This window comes from Ranitomeya imitator, chromosome 1 (assembly GCF_032444005.1).
Source record: "Ranitomeya imitator isolate aRanImi1 chromosome 1, aRanImi1.pri, whole genome shotgun sequence".
NCBI lineage: Eukaryota > Metazoa > Chordata > Amphibia > Anura > Dendrobatidae > Ranitomeya > Ranitomeya imitator.
In genome coordinates this window covers 1,134,724,961-1,134,742,653 of record NC_091282.1, presented here as the reverse complement: position 1 = coordinate 1,134,742,653, position 17,693 = coordinate 1,134,724,961, and the positions used below count along the sequence as shown (strand labels likewise).

The 17,693-nt window shown below is 46.1% G+C and overlaps 1 protein-coding gene across 1 annotated transcript in view; it reads left to right on the top strand.

Moving 5' to 3' along the window:
- GABRB1 (gamma-aminobutyric acid type A receptor subunit beta1) overlaps nucleotides 1-17,693 on the top strand; it is an 890,147-nt gene that overhangs the window by 282,463 nt on the left and 589,991 nt on the right. The window contains exon 4 of the mRNA XM_069744511.1: nucleotides 9,439-9,659. Coding sequence (XP_069600612.1) covers nucleotides 9,439-9,659 — 221 coding nt within the window. The remainder of the gene's footprint in view (nucleotides 1-9,438; nucleotides 9,660-17,693) is intronic.

The window sequence follows — 17,693 nt, the reverse complement described above, 5'->3', positions numbered from 1 at the left end:
GTATATTCCTAATAGGTATATACTCACCCTCGGACGCGCCCTGGTTCTAACCCGCAGCCTTCCTTCCTAAGAATCAGCGCCTGAAGGACCTTAGATGACGTCGCGGCTTGTGATTGGTCGCGTGATGCACATGTGACCGCTCACGCGACCAATCACAAGACGCAACGTCATCGAAGGTCCTTCAGGTGCTCATTCTTAGGAAGGAAGGCTGCCGGTGAGAACCAGGGCGCGTCCGAGGGTAAGTATATCAATATTTTTTATTTTGATTCTTTATTTTACACTTAAATATGGATCCCAGGGCCTGAAGGAGAGTTTCCTCTCCTTCAGACCCTGGGAACCATTAGAAACCCAATGCACTGCATTGGGTTTCGTGTTTCGGCCGACCCCGACTTTTCTATAGGATCGGCCGATTTCACTCGACCCGACTTTTGAAAAAGTCGGGTTTCGTGAAACCCGACCCGATCCTATAAAAAGAAAAGTCGCTCAACCCTAGTAATGAGTGATTCATTACTTAAATTTAAGAGGGGATTGGATACCTTTCTTGAAAAGTATAATGTTGCAGGGTATATATACTAGATTCCTTGATAGGGCATTGATCCAGGGAACTAGTCTGATTGCCGTATGTGGAGTCAGGAAGGAATTTTTTTCCCCAAAGTGGAGCTTACTATTTGCCACATGGGTTTTTTTTGCCTTCCTCTGGATCAACATGTTAGGGCATGTTAGGTTAGGCTATGGGTTGAACTAGATGGAATTAAAGTCTTCCTTCAACCTTAATAACTATGTTACTATGTTACTATGCTGCTAGTAGACGGTGGCACTATATGGTGGTACTACGCCTGAATAGACACAGGTACCATCACCCGGTCTGTATAGTAGCAAACTCTATTGCTTCACAGAGTCGCCGAGATTAAAGATAACGCTGTACCCAGTTAGCATTCACAGGGCGCAGCAAATGGATACTAGTGGGATCCCTACAACTCACCCTCACTATACTGCCTGAGGATGCCCTGAGTCAGATGCTGGGATCAAACGGGAGTTCCCACCCTACACTGATGGATTGTTAGGAGACACTAAAGATAGCCGCACGGAGTGCGTACAGTTCCGCAGCGGCGGTCACTGCAGGATAGACGCAGTATATTTTTTGTTTGGTGCTGGATGGCACTATATGGCACTAGACAGCTACAACACTTGCGAGCATTCAACAACTCTAGGGAAGGGAATGATTCGGAGCTTTTACCAGAACAGGCATACATCCACACACACACACACACCAAATACTGATTTATACTAGCGCATGGCCGAGCGGCCATGCAAACCTTTTATAGCTGCAGCTCTTCAGGACCTTCCTGGTGGACCAATAGGAGCTGCTACAGGACCTGAGTGTGTGACCTCCGACCTCCAATGAGAGATCTTCCCTTAGGCATGCTCAGAGAGAAAAGCCAGACTTAGGCCCAGAGATGCCTGATTGCCGCTAAACAGTATTGGTCATATTAGCTGAGCCTGGTAGGGCAGCAGTAACCAAACGCTCAGCATCTGTCTGAGCCAGGCGCTAGGACCGATGTCTCTGCTGAGCAGGCTCTACTGCGGCTGGAGGAGAATGGTTCGAGATTCCTCCTGTGCAGCAGCAGGAACTTGACACCTAGCATATCTTCTGTCTTTTGACCTCCTTTAGGAAAAGTTCAAGTTTTTTATTGAGGGTAGGCTCCATATTATTTCAGTGCAACTGTCTAATCAAACGCATAGCAACTGATCATTGTTCAGCTAACAATACTCTAGGTAGAGTTAGTTTTGACACTTGGTGATACGTTTCTGTGTTGATCTTGAACCTAGATGTGTTATTTTGTTGACCCCAATGAAGGCAAAAACCTTATAAGACGGATGCCATTTGTACCATATGAGGCGTGAAAATTTCTTCGCAGGTCCACATATGGCAATCAGACAAGAACCCTGAACCAACGTTCCATCATAGAATTTACTATCTGTAACCTCTAATATTACTGGTATATTTTTCAAGAAAGGCATCCAGTCTCCTGAAAAATTGTGGGCAAATTAAATTTTTGTAAACTGTAAACTTACCACATTATACAGTATATACTTCCAATGGCATCTGTTTCCTTCCCAAATACAAATTAAACGGAATCTGTCAGTAGGATCAACCCTTCTAAGCAGTCTACATGGACATGCAGGTCATAGAAAGCTGAATAAAATGATACCTTGATATCTGCGGGCTGATGTCATATTCTTAAGAGATCTGTGTTTTTCTAATATGAAAATGATCTGTTCAGAACTTTGGGGCAGACAATCATCTGCATTAGAATCTGCCTCCAGGGAATATTTCAAAATAAAAGGGGAGTTACCAGTGTGATATGTAATGGTCACTCTCTGCTCTCCTGATCTCACTGGAGAGCTGTGTGTGATTACAACTGACACATCTGCAGGTTCCTCTCTACTTTAGCTTCCATTTCACATGCAGACGACAGTGTTGCAATATTTTTTCAATACAGCAGAGCTGTGAGAGCTGCAGCAAATGTGCTTGTAAGAAGACAAAGTTCAGTTCTGCTGTATTGTGTTAGTTAGATGTCTCATATTGGTTACATCACCTGCTATTTATAATAATCTTTGTAAACAGATTTTCATGCAGATCAGTTTCCAGCCCATAGATCTTAACCCCTTCAAGACCCAGCCTATTTTGACCTTAAAGACCTTGCCGTTTTTTGCAATTCTGACCAGTGTCCCTTTATGAGGTAATAACTCAGGAACGCTTCAACGGATCCTAGCGGTTCTGAGATTGTTTTTTCGTGACATATTGGGCTTCATGTTAGTGGTAAATTTAGGTCAATAAATTCTGCATTTATTTGTGATAAACACGGAAATTTGGCGAAAATTTTGAAAATTTCGCAATTTTCACATTTTGAATTTTTATTCTGTTAAACCAGAGAGATATGTGACACAAAATAGTTAATAAATAACATTTCCCACATGTTTACTTTACATCAGCACAATTTTGGAAACAAAATTTTTTTTTGTTAGGAAGTTATAAGGGTTAAAATTCGACCGGCGATTTGTCATTTTTACAACGAAATTTACAAAACCATTTTTTTTAGGGACCACCTCACATTTGAAGTCAGTTTGAGGGGTCTATTTGGCTGAAAATACCCAAAAGTGACACCATTCTAAAAACTGCACCCCTCAAGGTACTCAAAACCACATTCAAGAAGTTTATTAACCCTTCAGGTGCTTCACAGCAGCAGAAGCAACATGGAAGGAAAAAATGAACATTTAACTTTTTAGTCACAAAAATTATCTTTTAGCAACAATTTTTTTATTTTCCCAATGGTAAAAGGAGAAACTGAACCACGAAAGTTGTTGTCCAATTTGTCCTGAGTACGCTGATACCTCATATGTGGGGGTAAACCACTGTTTTGGCGCACGGCAGGGCTTGGAAGGGAAGGAGCGCCATTTGACTTTTTGAATCAAAAATTGGCTCCACTCTTTAGCGGACACCATGTCACGTTTGGAGAGCCCCCGTGTGCCTAAAAATTGGAGCTCCCCCACAAGTGACCCCATTTTGGAAACTAGACGCCCCAAGGAACTTATCTAGATGCATAGTGAGCACTTTGAACCCCCAGGTGCTTCACAAATTGATCCGTAAAAATGAAAAAGTACTTTTTTTTCACAAAAAAATTCTTTTAGCCTCAATTTTTTCATTTTCACATGGGCAACAGGATAAAATGGATCCTAAAATTTGTTGGGCAATTTCTCCTGAGTACACCAATACCTCACATGTGGAGGTAAACCACTGTTTGGGCACATGGTAAGGCTCGGAAGGGAAGGAGCGCCATTTGACTTTTTGAATGAAAAATTATTTCCATCGTTAGCGGACACCATGTCGCGTTTGGATAGCTCCTGTGTGCCTAAACATTGGTGCTCCCCCACAAGTGACCCCATTTTGGAAACTAGACCCCCCAAGGAACTAATTTAGATGCCTAGTGAGCACTTTAAACCCTCAGGTGCTTCACAAATTGGTCTGTAAAAATGAAAAAGTAATTTTTTTTCACAAAAAAATTCTTTTCGCCTCAATTTTTTCATTTTCACATGGGCAGTAGGATAAAATGGATCATAAAATTTGTTGGGCAATTTCTCCCGAGTACGCCGATACCTCATATGTGGGGGTAAACCACTGTTTGGGCACTCGGCAGGGCTCGGAAGAGAAGGCGCGCCATTTGACTTTTTGAATGGAAAATTAGCTCCAATTGTTAGCGGACACCATGTCGCGTTTGGAGAGCCCCTGTGTGCCTAAACATTGGAGCTCCCGCACAAGTGACCCCATTTTGGAAACTAGACCCCCCAGGGAACTTATCTAGATGCATATTGAGCACTTTAAACCCCCAGGTGCTTCACAGAAGTTTATAACGCAGAGCCATGAAAATAAAAAATAATTTTTCTTTCCTCAAAAATGATTTTTTAGCCTGGAATTTCCTATTTTGCCAAGGATAATAGGAGAAATTGGACCCCAAATATTGTTGTCCAGTTTGTCCTGAGTACGCTGATACCCCATATGTGGGGGTAAACCACTGTTTGGGCGCACGGCAGGGCTCGGAAGGGATGGCACGCCATTTGGCTTTTTAAATGGAAAATTAGCTCCAATCATTAGCGGACACCATGTCACGTTTGGAGAGCCCCTGTGTGCCTAAACATTGGAGATCCCCCAGAAATGACACCATTTTAGAAACTAGACCCCCAAAGGAACTAATCTAGATGTGTGGTGAGGACTTTGAACCCCCAAGTGCTTCACAGAAGTTTATAACGCAGAGCCATGAAAATAAAAAAAAAAATTATTTTCTCAAAAATGATCTTTTAGCCTGCAATTTTTTATTTTCCCAAGGGTAACAGGAGAAATTTGACCCCAAAAGTTGTTGTCCAGTTTCTCCTGAGTACGCTGATACCCCATATGTGGGGGTAAATCACTGTTTGGGCACATGCCGGGGCTCGGAAGTGAAGTAGTGACGTTTTGAAATGCAGACTTTGATGGAATGCTCTGTGGGCGTCACGTTGCGTTTGCAGAGCCCCTGATGTGGCTTAACAGTAGAAACCCCCCACAAGTTACCCCATTTTGGAAACTAGACCCCCAAAGGAACTTATCTAGATGTGTGGTGAGCACTTTGAACCCCCAAGTGCTTCATAGAAGTTTATAATGCAGAGCCGTGAAAATAATAAATACGTTTTCTTTCCTCAAAAATAATTATTTAGCCCAGAATTTTTTAATTTTCCCAAGGGTAACAGGAGAAATTTGACCCCAATATTTGTTGTCCAGTTTCTCCTGAGTACGGTGATACCCCATATGTGGGGGTAAACTACTGTTTGGGCACATGCCGGGGCTTGGAATTGAAGTAGTGACGTTTTGAAATGCAGACTTTGATGGAATGCTCTGCGGGCGTCACGTTGCGTTTGCAGAGCCCCTGATGTGCCTAAACAGTAGAAACCCCCCACAAGTGACCCCATTTTGGAAACTAGACCCTGAAAGGAACTTATCTAGATGTGTGGTGAGCACTTTGAACCCCCAAGTGCTTCATAGAAGTTTATAATGCAGAGCCGTGAAAATAATAAATACGTTTTCTTTCCTCAAAAATAATTATTTAGCCCAGAATTTTTTATTTTCCCAAGGGTTACAGGAGAAATTGGACCCCAAAAGTTATTGTCCAGTTTCTCCTGAGTACGCTGATACCCCATATGTGGGGGTAAACCACTGTTTGGGCACACGTCGGGGTTCAGAAGGGAAGTAGTGACTTTTGAAATGCAGACTTTGATGGAATGGTCTGCGGGTGTCACGTTGCATTTGCAGAGCCCCTGGTGTGCCTAAACAGTAGAAACCCCCCACAAGTGACCCCATTTTAGAAACTAGACCCCCCAAGGAACTTATCTAGATATGTGGTGAGCACTTTGAACCCCCAAGTGCTTCACAGACGTTTACAACACAGAGCCGTGAAAATAAAAAATCATTTTTCTTTCCTCAAAAATTATGTTTTAGCAAGCATTTTTTTAGATTCACAAGGGTAACAGGAGAAATTGGACCCCAGTAATTGTTGCGCAGTTTGTCCTGAGTATGCTGGTACCCCATATGTGGGGGTAAACCACTGTTTGGGCACACGTCAGGGCTCGGAAGTGAGGGAGCACCATTTCACTTTTTGAATACGAGATTGGCTGGAATCAATGGTGGCACCATGTTGCGTTTGGAGACCCCTGATGTGCCTAAACAGTGGTAACCCCTCAATTCTAACTCCAACACTAACCCCAACACACCCCTAACCCTAATCCCAACTGTAGCCATAATCCTAATCACAACCCTAACCCCAACACACCCCTAACCACAACACTAACCCCAACACACCCCTAACCCTAACCACAACCCTAATTCCAACCCTAACCCTAAGGCTATGTGCCCACGTTGCGGATTCGTGTGAGATATTTCCGCACCATTTTTGAAAAATCTGCGGGTAAAAGGCACTGTGTTTTACCTGCGGATTTTCCGCGGATTTCCAGTGTTTTTTGTGCGGATTTCACCTGCGGATTCCTATTGAGGAACAGGTGTAAAACGCTGCGGAATCCGCACAAAGAATTGACATGCTGCGGAAAATACAACGCAGCGTTCCCGCGCGGTATTTTCCGCACCATGGGCACAGCGGATTTGGTTTTTCATATGTTTACATGGTACTGTAAACCTGATGGAACACTGCTGCGAATCCGCAGCCAAATCAGCACCGTGTGCACATAGCCTAGTTCTAAAGGTATGTGCACACGCTGCGGAAAACGCTGCGGATCCGCAGCAGTTTCCCATGAGTGTACAGTTCAATGTAAACCTATGGGAAACAAAAATCGCTGTACACATGCTGCGGAAAAACTGCACGGAAACGCAGCGGTTTACATTCCGCAGCATGTCACTTCTTTGTGCGGATTCCGCAGCGGTTTTACAACTGCTCCAATAGAAAATCGCAATTGTAAAACCGCAGTGAAATGCGCAGAAAAAAACGCGGTAAATCCGCCATAAATCCTCAGCGGTTTAGCACTGCGGATTTATCAAATCCGCAGCGGAAAAATCCGCAGAGGACCAGAATACGTGTGCACATTCCTAACCCTAGCCCTAACCCTACCCCTAACCCTACCCCTAACCCCAACCCTACCCCTAACCCTACCCCTAACCCTAACCCTAGCCCTACCCCTAACCCTACCCCTAACCCTACCCCTAACCCTAACCCTATTCTAACATTAGTGGAAAAAAAAAATTTCTTTATTTTTTTATTGTCCCTACCTATGGGGGTGACAAAGGGGGGGGGTCATTTATTATTTTTTTTATTTTGATCACTGAGATAGATTATATCTCAGTGATCAAAATGCACTTTGGAACGAATCTGCCGGCCGGCAGATTCGGCGGGCGCACTGCGCATGCGCCCGCCATTTTGGAAGATGGCGGCGCCCGGGAGAAGACGGACGGGACCACGGCTGGATCGGTAAGTATGATAGGGTGGGAGGGGACCACGGGGGGGGGGATCGGAGCACGGGGGGGGGATCGGAGCACGGGGGGGGAATCGGAGCGCGGGAGGGGTGGAACGGAGCGCGGGGGGCGTGGAACGGAGCATGGGGGGGCTGGAATGGAGCACGGGGGGGTGGAACGGAGCACGGGGGGGGGGTGGATCGGAGTGCAGGGGGGGTGATTGGAGCACGGGGGGGTGATTGGAGCACGGGGGGAGCGGACACGAGCACGGGGGGGAGCGGAGCACTGGACGGAGGGGAGCCGGAGCAGTGTACCGGCCAGATCGGGGGGGTGGGGGGGCGATCGGTGGGGTGGGGTGGGGGCACACTAGTATTTCCAGCCATGGCCGATGATATTGCAGCATCGGCCATGGCTGGATTGTAATATTTCACCCGTTATAATGGGTGAAATATTACAAATCGCTCTGATTGGCAGTTTCACTTTCAACAGCCAATCAGAGCGATCGTAGCCACGAGGGGGTGAAGCCACCCCCCCTGGGCTAAACTACCACTCCCCCTGTCCCTGCAGATCGGGTGAAATGGGAGTTAACCCTTTCACCCGGTCTGCAGGGACGCGATCTTTCCATGACGCCGCATAGGCGTCATGGGTCGGATTGGCACCGACTTTCATGACGCCTACGTGGCGTCAAAGGTCGGGAAGGGGTTAACAGCTAATTTGCATATAAAAACATGGATTTCCATGGAATAAGACATAAGATGTATCTAGATATCATTTTATTCAGCTTCCTACATTCCCATCCTGTGATGGAAATATATACAGTATATACAGTATATTTCAAATAGATCTCACTTGTATATATAATCATATATACTCACAGCTAATATATACACTATAATCAATTGCTTAAAATGGCTGACATAAACCGGACAGACTGTTTGGTATTTTCAAGGCAAAAAAGATGTGCCAAATGCTGAGTCAGTCAATGTCTCAATTTTTAACTTAGTTTCAGAAAAAAACTACAGTTATACTTTAAATGCTTAATCAGCCTGATGCCATTGATCACAATATTTCATATATTTAGATAGCCAATAAAAGAGGAGCTTGACCATATGGTAATTAACTAACCACCCCTTTCTATAAGCAATTATAAAAACATGTATGTACAATAAAGCCTCAGTATTGATGGAATGCTATTTTGTCACCGTGGGTGTACAGTGTCATTCTTAAGCGCTCAAATACTCAGACTAATTTGGGAATGGCCACAGCACACACAGGGATAGATTTATCCAAACCAAATTTTCATAACAATCCTACTTGCAGATTCCCTTTAAATAAGTTATACAGGTATCTAGGGGAGTCAATCCATATAAGAATCATACCTGTAACATAGATTTTAGTGGTTTCATTGGTAAAAAAAATGATGTATTTCAAATGCAAATAAAGGGGCTCCAGTGCACCGTTACAGCCCTTCAATTTGCATACTGAAGACTGTCATATTTTTATTAATGCAGCGCCTACTGCAGGTGGACTCACAAAATACCATTGCCTGCGCTTATTGTTAGCCCCTATCCACCACTGCTGACAGGATCGAATGATGAGAGCCCACAATAATACTAAGTCAACATTGCTGTAAAGTGCGATGTCAATAGAGATATGATAATGTTCAGTATGTAAATTGATAGGGAGTTCCTTGGCCACACCAAGAGGACATCGTAGCCCCATCATTTGCATTCTAAATAAATAGTTTATTTATGCCAACTAAACTACTAAAATCTATACTAAATGTATGTTTTTTTTTATAGAGTCTCAATATCCTGCATACCTACTGTATGTAAGTGGTTTAGTTAGTGTTTTGTGGGTGACAGACTCCTTTAACATACAGTGTTAATCGCATTGTGATAAACATGAAAATTAAAATTTGAATGTGTTTTCTTTTTGCTTTTTTTTAGGACTATACGCTCACTATGTATTTTCAGCAGTCGTGGAGAGACAAAAGACTTTCTTATTCAGGAATTCCACTTAACCTTACATTGGATAACAGGGTCGCTGATCAGCTCTGGGTTCCCGATACATACTTTCTCAATGATAAAAGATCATTTGTCCATGGAGTTACTGTGAAGAATAGAATGATACGTCTTCATCCAGATGGAACTGTTCTTTATGGACTAAGGTAGGATACATTTCTCGTCATAAATTATCACGTTTTTGGTCTGATATATGATGAACATATAGAGGCCACTGGACCTTGTTTGGACTATATCTACCGTACAGACTTTTGAGTGCTCGGTGTATTTAAGGGTTATGAGAAAGTGAATACTTAATACTGTATATTTTTTATATTTGGTTGAGGGGAGGTCAAATTTGTATTCTATATTAATGTTAAAAATTGTAAACATAAAATTGTATGTTACAGAGATTAATATCTTCTTTTTTATAGATGGCCTACTTTAGGATAGTCCAACAATATCTGTTGGTGGGGGTGCAATACTCGGCACCCCTGTTGATCAGCTGTTACTTAAAAAGATATTTGGCACTCATTAAATACGTTCAACAGGAGTTTTTTTTATTAAATGTAGACTATCCATAAAAGATTAAGAGTCTTCGGTCAACAAGACCTTCATCAGTCCTCTGGAACATAAGAAACTGCAAATGCAGGGCTGAAGGAATGTCTACAGCATCCACTGCTTAGATATGAAGCGCTTCATGTCTAAGAGGTGGATGCCGCAGACTTTCCTTGAGTGCTGCCGTTTGCAGTTTCTTATGATCCAGAGGACTGATGAAGGTCTTGTTGACCGAAACATCTTATTCTTTTCTGGATATTCCACATTTAGTTAGACACTCCTGCTGAATGTATTTATTGAGTGACAAGTATCTTTTTCATACCACTAGTGGATCAGGATTCTACTTGTGTCCCTTCATATCCAAAAGTGCCGTACATTTTTTTACGTCGATCAGCTGATACAAACGGAAACTGGAAGTTGTTGGGTTTAGCCAACACAGCAGCTTTGTCAATACTATAGTGGCTATGAGCGGGTATTACAGATTCATCCCAAATTTTTTCAAATAGGGGGTGGATCTGCCGTACCAAACCTTGGCCACTATAGAAATGACAAAGTTGCTGAGTACTGGCAGCATCCCAGAATTTCCGGCCGCCACTAGTAACAGCTGATCGGTGGACATGCCGGGTGTCACACATTGAACAATCCTATATTGATGGCCTTTACTTGGATACGCCATTGGTAAAAAAGTTGTGGCTACCCCCTTTACTCTCAGGCTTGAAACTTTTCTCATCAGTAGTAGAACTGGTAAAAATTGTGCATGTAATGTTATAAAAAAGTAACTGAAAGAAAAATAAAGCAAAATAACAATGTTCTAGCTGGGAGCAATCATGTGACATCACTACAAAATGTAAATGATAATTTCAGTTATATGCCAGCTAAAGTTGCAGGAGATAAATGCAATGCAAATCATTATAATTTGCATAGGAAAGTAAAGAGGAAATCAAATGTAAAAGGCATTAAGCATAATTTTCACTGGCAATTTCAAGAGGTGCTTCAGCTAAAAAAAGAAAATATTTCTGTCTGCTGTGAGACCAATGAATTTGTCCTCTTAATCAGTCAGATTCTTCTAGCGTCAAAATTGTCAGCATGGTGCATCATGTAAGTGATTTATCATTATTTTCTTATTTTTTTTTAAGATGGATGTGCTGAGCTTAAGAGGGGATAAGTATCCGAGTTTAATTATCACAAAGTCGAGCACTTGATATTTACCAAAATAATGAAAATTGGCATGAAAGAGAGCAAATATGTGAAGTGTGTAATGTCATTGTAACTCAGCCACAAAGTTCAAACACAAGTTCTTTAGTAACTTATCAACTTCAAGTTTCTTACACTTTAAAAATTTTTTATTCAAAAAGGAAGGGACTAGGTTTTATTAACATTTTCCAGTCTAGTATGTGCAACTTGGTGGTGTTCATGTACCACATACTCTACATTGAAAGTTCTATATCTACTATACATTGAAAGATGAAAGATGATGAAGTGGCTCAGTAGTAAAAACTGATGCCTTGCAGTGATTGGTTGTTTGGATGGTGTGACAGTCCATTCCAAATTTCTAGGGCTGGCAGAAACCAGATAAGATCTGCATTTTGTCAGTTGAATAGACAGGTTCCCCCATTGATCCAACATTTATCACCTATTTTGTAGATATGTAAACTAATTTTGAATGTATGCACATTATATGTATGCATATTTTTTCGGACTATAAGACGCACCGGACTATAAGACGCACCCCAAATTTGGGGTGAAAATTGCAGAAAAAAATATTTTTTCATAAGATGGGGGTCCATCTTATTGTCCGAATTTACAGTATCTTACCTGAGGGCTGGCGGTGGCAGAGCACGGTCACAGGAGGCATGGTGTCAGCAGAGGAGGGGTGATGCGGTACGGCGTGCACCTGAGCAGGGTCCCTTCCTGCTTAGGTGGGCAATGCCACGGCCTAGTGTCACCGACGGCAGAGGTGCGGGGATAATGAGCGGTATGGCGTGAGCAGGCTACCTTCCACAGGTGAGGTGATGCAGCAGCCCGGTAAGCAGCAGAGCCAGGTTAATTACCGGTTTATCGGTGGCGGCGGCCATCTTCCTGAGGTTGCGCGTGCACACATGGAGTGCTCTGCTTCCCAGGGGTTCAGGAAAATGGCCGCGGGAGGCCGTGTGTGCGCAGATGGGGATCGCGGCGGCCATTTTCCTTAAGCCGAGATCTAAATCTGCAAACTTGGCTTCAGGAAAATGGCCGCCGCAATGTGTTAGGTCTTGAGTTCCCGCTTCTGCACAGGGGGAATCTCGAGCCATCTCCGCTGCGGTCTCCCATTCTCATCCAGCCGCAGTGGAGTCTGCTCAGCAAGGACGTCGGTCCCAGCGTCTTGCTCAGTCTCACTCTGTACTGAGAGTTACTGCTGCTTCTTCAGCTTCTGCCATTAAAGCCAGTACTGGTCAGCAGCGAGCGGACTTCTCTGGGACTAAGTCCTTGTCTGCACACACTGAGCATGCCCAGGGCAAGTTCTCCCGTTGGAGATCGAGGGTCATGTGCTCAGGCTCTGCAGCACATTCCATTGGTCCTCTTGGCAGGTCTTGGAAGGGCAAAGTTTCTGTGGCCACTTCCTGTGCTGCAACTATATAAACTGCGCATGACCGCACGGCCATGCGCTAGTGTACAATTGTTAATGTGTGTATGTTGTGAGTGCAAGTCGTCCTTGGATACCCCTACCCTATTGAATGTCTGTTCGCGGAAGGTGTATGGTTGCTATCTAGCGCCCGACTTAGCCTACAGCACTAATCACACATTACAGCGTCCAGTTGCTGTGACCACCAGTACGGCGCCGTGCACTTCCTCTGTGCTTTCCTTACCCAAGCCTGGGTGGTTGGTGGCGTTCGTCAGTGCGGCACCGCATGCACTCTTGTGCCTTAAAATTATTATTGAGTTTCCTTACACACCCAGTTGCGGTGTTGTGCCAGCAAGGGTCTAATCGGACTTCAATCCTAGTTGGGGTTGAGTTCGCTGACTACTTGCTCGCGCTCTATGTGCGGTACCGCGGTCCTGTGACGCAACAGGATCGCTTTCTTCACGCTGGGTGAAGTTTAACCCACGTGTGTATACTTATGAGTACCGCCATATAGTCCGTCATTACTTGGCAGCAGGTTTCATCTCTGCACGGTGGACCCCGGGCTGCGAACGCACCATACTCTATCTATCTTATTATTTGGTGCGTTCCGCTAGCCCTAACATTACACTAGCGCCAGGGTCTGGCTAGTAATGACGGACAAACAGCAATCCTTGCGGTATATCCAGCAGCTGGAGGGTAGGTTGGCGGCTCTTGAGAGCGCAACCTCAGCTGTGGATGTTACCGCAGTTGCTGTACAGGCTGCTAGCGTGGCTGCAGCAACCCTGTCCATTGCCACCCCTGCTCCGACATTTTCTTGCCTCCCGCTGCCAGAAAAATTTTCTGGTGATAGCAAATTTTGTAGGGGATTTGTGAGTCAGTGCTCTATTCACCTCGAGCTCCTGGCTGCACGTTTTCCCACAGAGCGGGCTAAGGTGGGATTTATAGTGTCTCTCTTGTCGGACAGGGTGTTGGAATGGGCTACGCCGCTGTGGGAGCGTGGCGATCATGTGGTGCAGAGTGCTCCGCTGTTTCTGAGCACTCTGAAACAGGTCTTTTTAGGACCTCAAGTCACCCATGATACTGCGCTCCAACTGCTGGCATTAACTCAGGGTGAGTCCTTGGTCAGTCATTTTGCCGTCCAATTCCGCACTTTAGCTTCTGAGCTGGATTGGTCGGATAAAGCTCTTATCCCCATATTTTGGAGGGGCCTGGCTGACCACGTTAAGGACACTCTGGCCACTAGGGAGATTCCTGCCACACTGGAGGAGTTAATAACTGTCTCCACTCGAATTGACCTCCGTTTTAACGAGCGGAGGTTAGAGCGAGCCCAATGTAGGCAGAGGTTTCGGCTGGCTCCTACCTTCGCCAAACCTCTGGAATCTCCGGTCCTGGTTCCTGAGTCACATGAGGCCAGGGAAGTGTCACAAGCGGGATTTAAGTCCCGGACCGCAGGTGCACTCAAGGTCTGTCATGTATGCCAGCAGTCGGGACATCTAGCCACCAGATGTTCTCAGCGGTCGAGGAAACGTCAGCGTCTAGTGGTAGTAGGTGGAGGTGCACTAGACACGGCGACGTTTGCCTCTAAATTGTCCTTTAAGGGGACAATTACTATAGGCTCATTCTCCCACTCGGTAGAGCTCTGCGTGGATTTTGGGGTGGAGGGCAATTTTATGTCTTCTGCCTTCGCCCAACGTCACGCAATACCCCTGGTTATGCTAGCTCAACCAGTAACGGTACGAGTGGTGAATGGGTCGACACTGCCCTCACAGATAACACACCAGACCATCTCTTTTACTCTGTCCATGTTGCCATCTCATCAGGAGATTATATCTCTGCTCGTCATTCCTGAGGGAATTGATGAGGTCCTGTTGGGAATACCTTGGCTACGGTACCACTCTCCTCATATCGAGTGGTCCTCTGGCAGAATCCTGGGATGGGGCGAATCTTGTGGGGGTAGGTGTCAGAGGGAGTGCGTTCAGGTTGCTACTACTGAGGTACCCACAGATCTTTCCTCTCTCCCCAAGCAGTATTGGTCTTATGCAGACGTGTTCTCCAAAAAGGCGGCGGAGATCCATCCGCCCCATCGCCTCTATGACTGTCCTATTGATCTCTTGCCTGGTGCTGAGCCTCCCCGGGGTCGAGTCTATCCACTATCTCTCCCGGAGACGGAGGCAATGTCACAGCACATCCAGGAAAATCTGGCAAGAGGATTTATTAGGAAGTCAGTGTCACCTGCTGGGGCAGGGTTCTTCTTCATGCAGAAGAAGAATGGGGAACTACGTCCATGCATAGACTACAGGGGTCTTAACGCCATCACCGTTAAAAATAAGTATCCTTTGCCCTTGATATCTGAGCTCTTCGATAGGCTTCGGGGAGCAAGGGTATTTATTTACTAAACTAGATCTGCGGGGTGCTTACAACCTGATTCGCATCCGTGAGGGGGACGAATGGAAGACGGCTTTTAACACCAGGGATGGGCACTATGAATATCTGGTGATGCCCTTCGGGCTCTGTAATGCCCCGGCCGTTTTCCAAGACTTTGTGAACGATATCTTCCGGGATATGCTTTCCACCTCGGTCGTAGTCTATCTGGATGATATTCTCATCTACTCTCCAGATATTGACTCCCACCGGAGAGATGTTTGCAAAGTCTTCGACCTCCTACGGGCAAACTCCCTCTATGCCAAGTTGGAGAAGTGTATGTTTGAGCAGGAGTCCTTACCTTTCCTAGGCTACATCATCTCTGCCCAGGGATTGGCTATGGATCCTGCCAAACTACAGGCTGTGATGGACTGGCAGGAACCCCATTCTCTTAAAGCGGTGCAGCGCTTTATGGGGTTCATTAATTATTATCGCCAGTTCATTCCGCACTTCTCAACTTTGGTAGCTCCCTTGGTTGCCCTCACCAAGAAGGGGGTGAATCCCAAATTGTGGTCTGAGGAGGTCTCCAAGGCCTTTAACTCTATAAAGTCACACTTCGCTAGCGCTCCCATCCTACATTGCCCCGATGTTGATAAGCCATTTATCATGGAGGTGGATGCCTCTTCTGTTGGTGCTGGAGCAGTCCTCTTCCAAAAGGATGCTCAAGGTCGGAAGCATCCTTGCTTCTTTTTCTCCAAGACCTTCTCACCAGCAGAGAGGAATTATTCCATCGGGGACAGGGAGTTGCTAGCCATGAAGTTGGCTTTCTCGGAGTGGAGACATCTCTTGGAGGGAGCACTTTTTCCCTTCCAAGTCTTCACAGACCATAAAAATTTGGTGTACCTGCAGACAGCCCAGCGGTTGAATTCTCGCCAGGCCAGATGGTCCTTATTCTTCTCCCGGTTTCATTTCACCCTCCATTTTCTTTCTGGGGAGAAGAACATTCGAGCCGACGCTCTCTCTCGCTCCGTTGTGTCATCTGCGGAGGAGGAGGAGGAGCCTCGGCTTATTGTCCCCACCGAGAGCTTGAGAACTGTGGCCCCGGTTTCGCTAGAGTCTGTGCCCCCGGGCAAGACTTTTGTTCCATCCAGTTTGCGACCGGAGGTTCTCTCTTGGGCACACTCGTCCAGGGTGGGTGGACATTTTGGTACCAAAAGGACATCTGAGTTACTGGCGAGGACATACTGGTGGCCGCATATGGCTCGTGATGTCGCAGAGTATGTTCGGGCTTGTGTCTCTTGCGCCAAGAACAAGACTCCTCGGCAACGGCCAGCTGGTTTGCTTTATCCTCTGCCGGTGGCGGACAGGCCCTGGGAGATGGTCGGGATGGACTTTGTGGTGGGCTTACCCAAGTCTCGTAACTGCACCATTATCTGGGTGATCACCGACCATTTTTCCAAAATGGTGCACTTGGTGCCTCTTCCACGGCTACCTTCTGCACGGGCGTTGGCTGTCTTGTTCGTCAAGCATATCTTTCGCCTACACGGTATGCCAGACAAAATTGTGAGTGACCGGGGTCCCCAGTTTGCGTCTCGATTCTGGAGAGAGCTTTGTCGTCTACTCAGTATTGAGTTAAATCTCTCTTCGGCATATCATCCCGAGACGAATGGGTTGGTAGAGAGGGCCAACCAGACCTTGGTCACATATTTACGACATTTTGTTTCTGCCAGGCAGGATGACTGGGCATCCTTGCTACCGTGGGCAGAGTTTGCACTTAACAATGCCGTAGCCGACTCCACCGGTCAGACTCCATTCCTCCTAAATTACGGCCAGCATCCGCGTGTTCCTGTGCCCATGCCTGTGTCTTCTGCTGACTCCAGGGTGGCAGACTGTGCTGTGGAGGCACGGGACATTTGGGACCGCACGCAGGATGCCATTCAGGCCTCCAAGGAGAGGATGAGGTGCTCCGCCGATGTTCATCGGCGCCCCGCTCCGACCTTTGCTCCTGGCGACTTGGTGTGGCTCTCCGCCCGTAACATCAGGCTGCGAGTTGAGTCCACTAAGTTTGCTCCTCGCTACTTGGGTCCCTTCAAGGTTATCGAACGGGTTAATCCTGTGGTCTACTGTTTGGCTCTTCCTCCACGCTTGGGTATCACCGACACCTTTCATGTGTCCCTCTTGAAACCCGTATACATGTCCCGGTTTTCCGAGTCATCTGCCGGGACATCGGGTTCGTCTACGGACGATTACGAGGTGAACGCTATTTTGGGGTGCAAGGTGGTACGCGGCAAAAAGTTCTATCTGGTGGATTGGAAGGGTTATGACCCAGAGGACAGGTCATGGGAGCCTGCTGAAAACATTCGGGCCCCACAGCTCATTGCTGCCTTCGAGCGTAGCGAGGCCCAAGGAGGGGGGGGCCCTAGGAGGGGGGTAATGAAAGGTCTCGAGTTCCCGCTTCTGCACAGGGGGAATCTCGAGCCATCTCCGCTGCGGTCTCCCATTCTCATCCAGCCGCAGTGGAGTCTGCTCAGCAAGGACGTCGGTCCCAGCGTCTTGCTCAGTCTCACTCTGTACTGAGAGTTACTGCTGCTTCTTCAGCTTCTGCATTAAAGCCAGTACTGGTCAGCAGCGAGCGGACTTCTCTGGGACTAAGTCCTTGTCTGCACACACTGAGGCAAGTTCT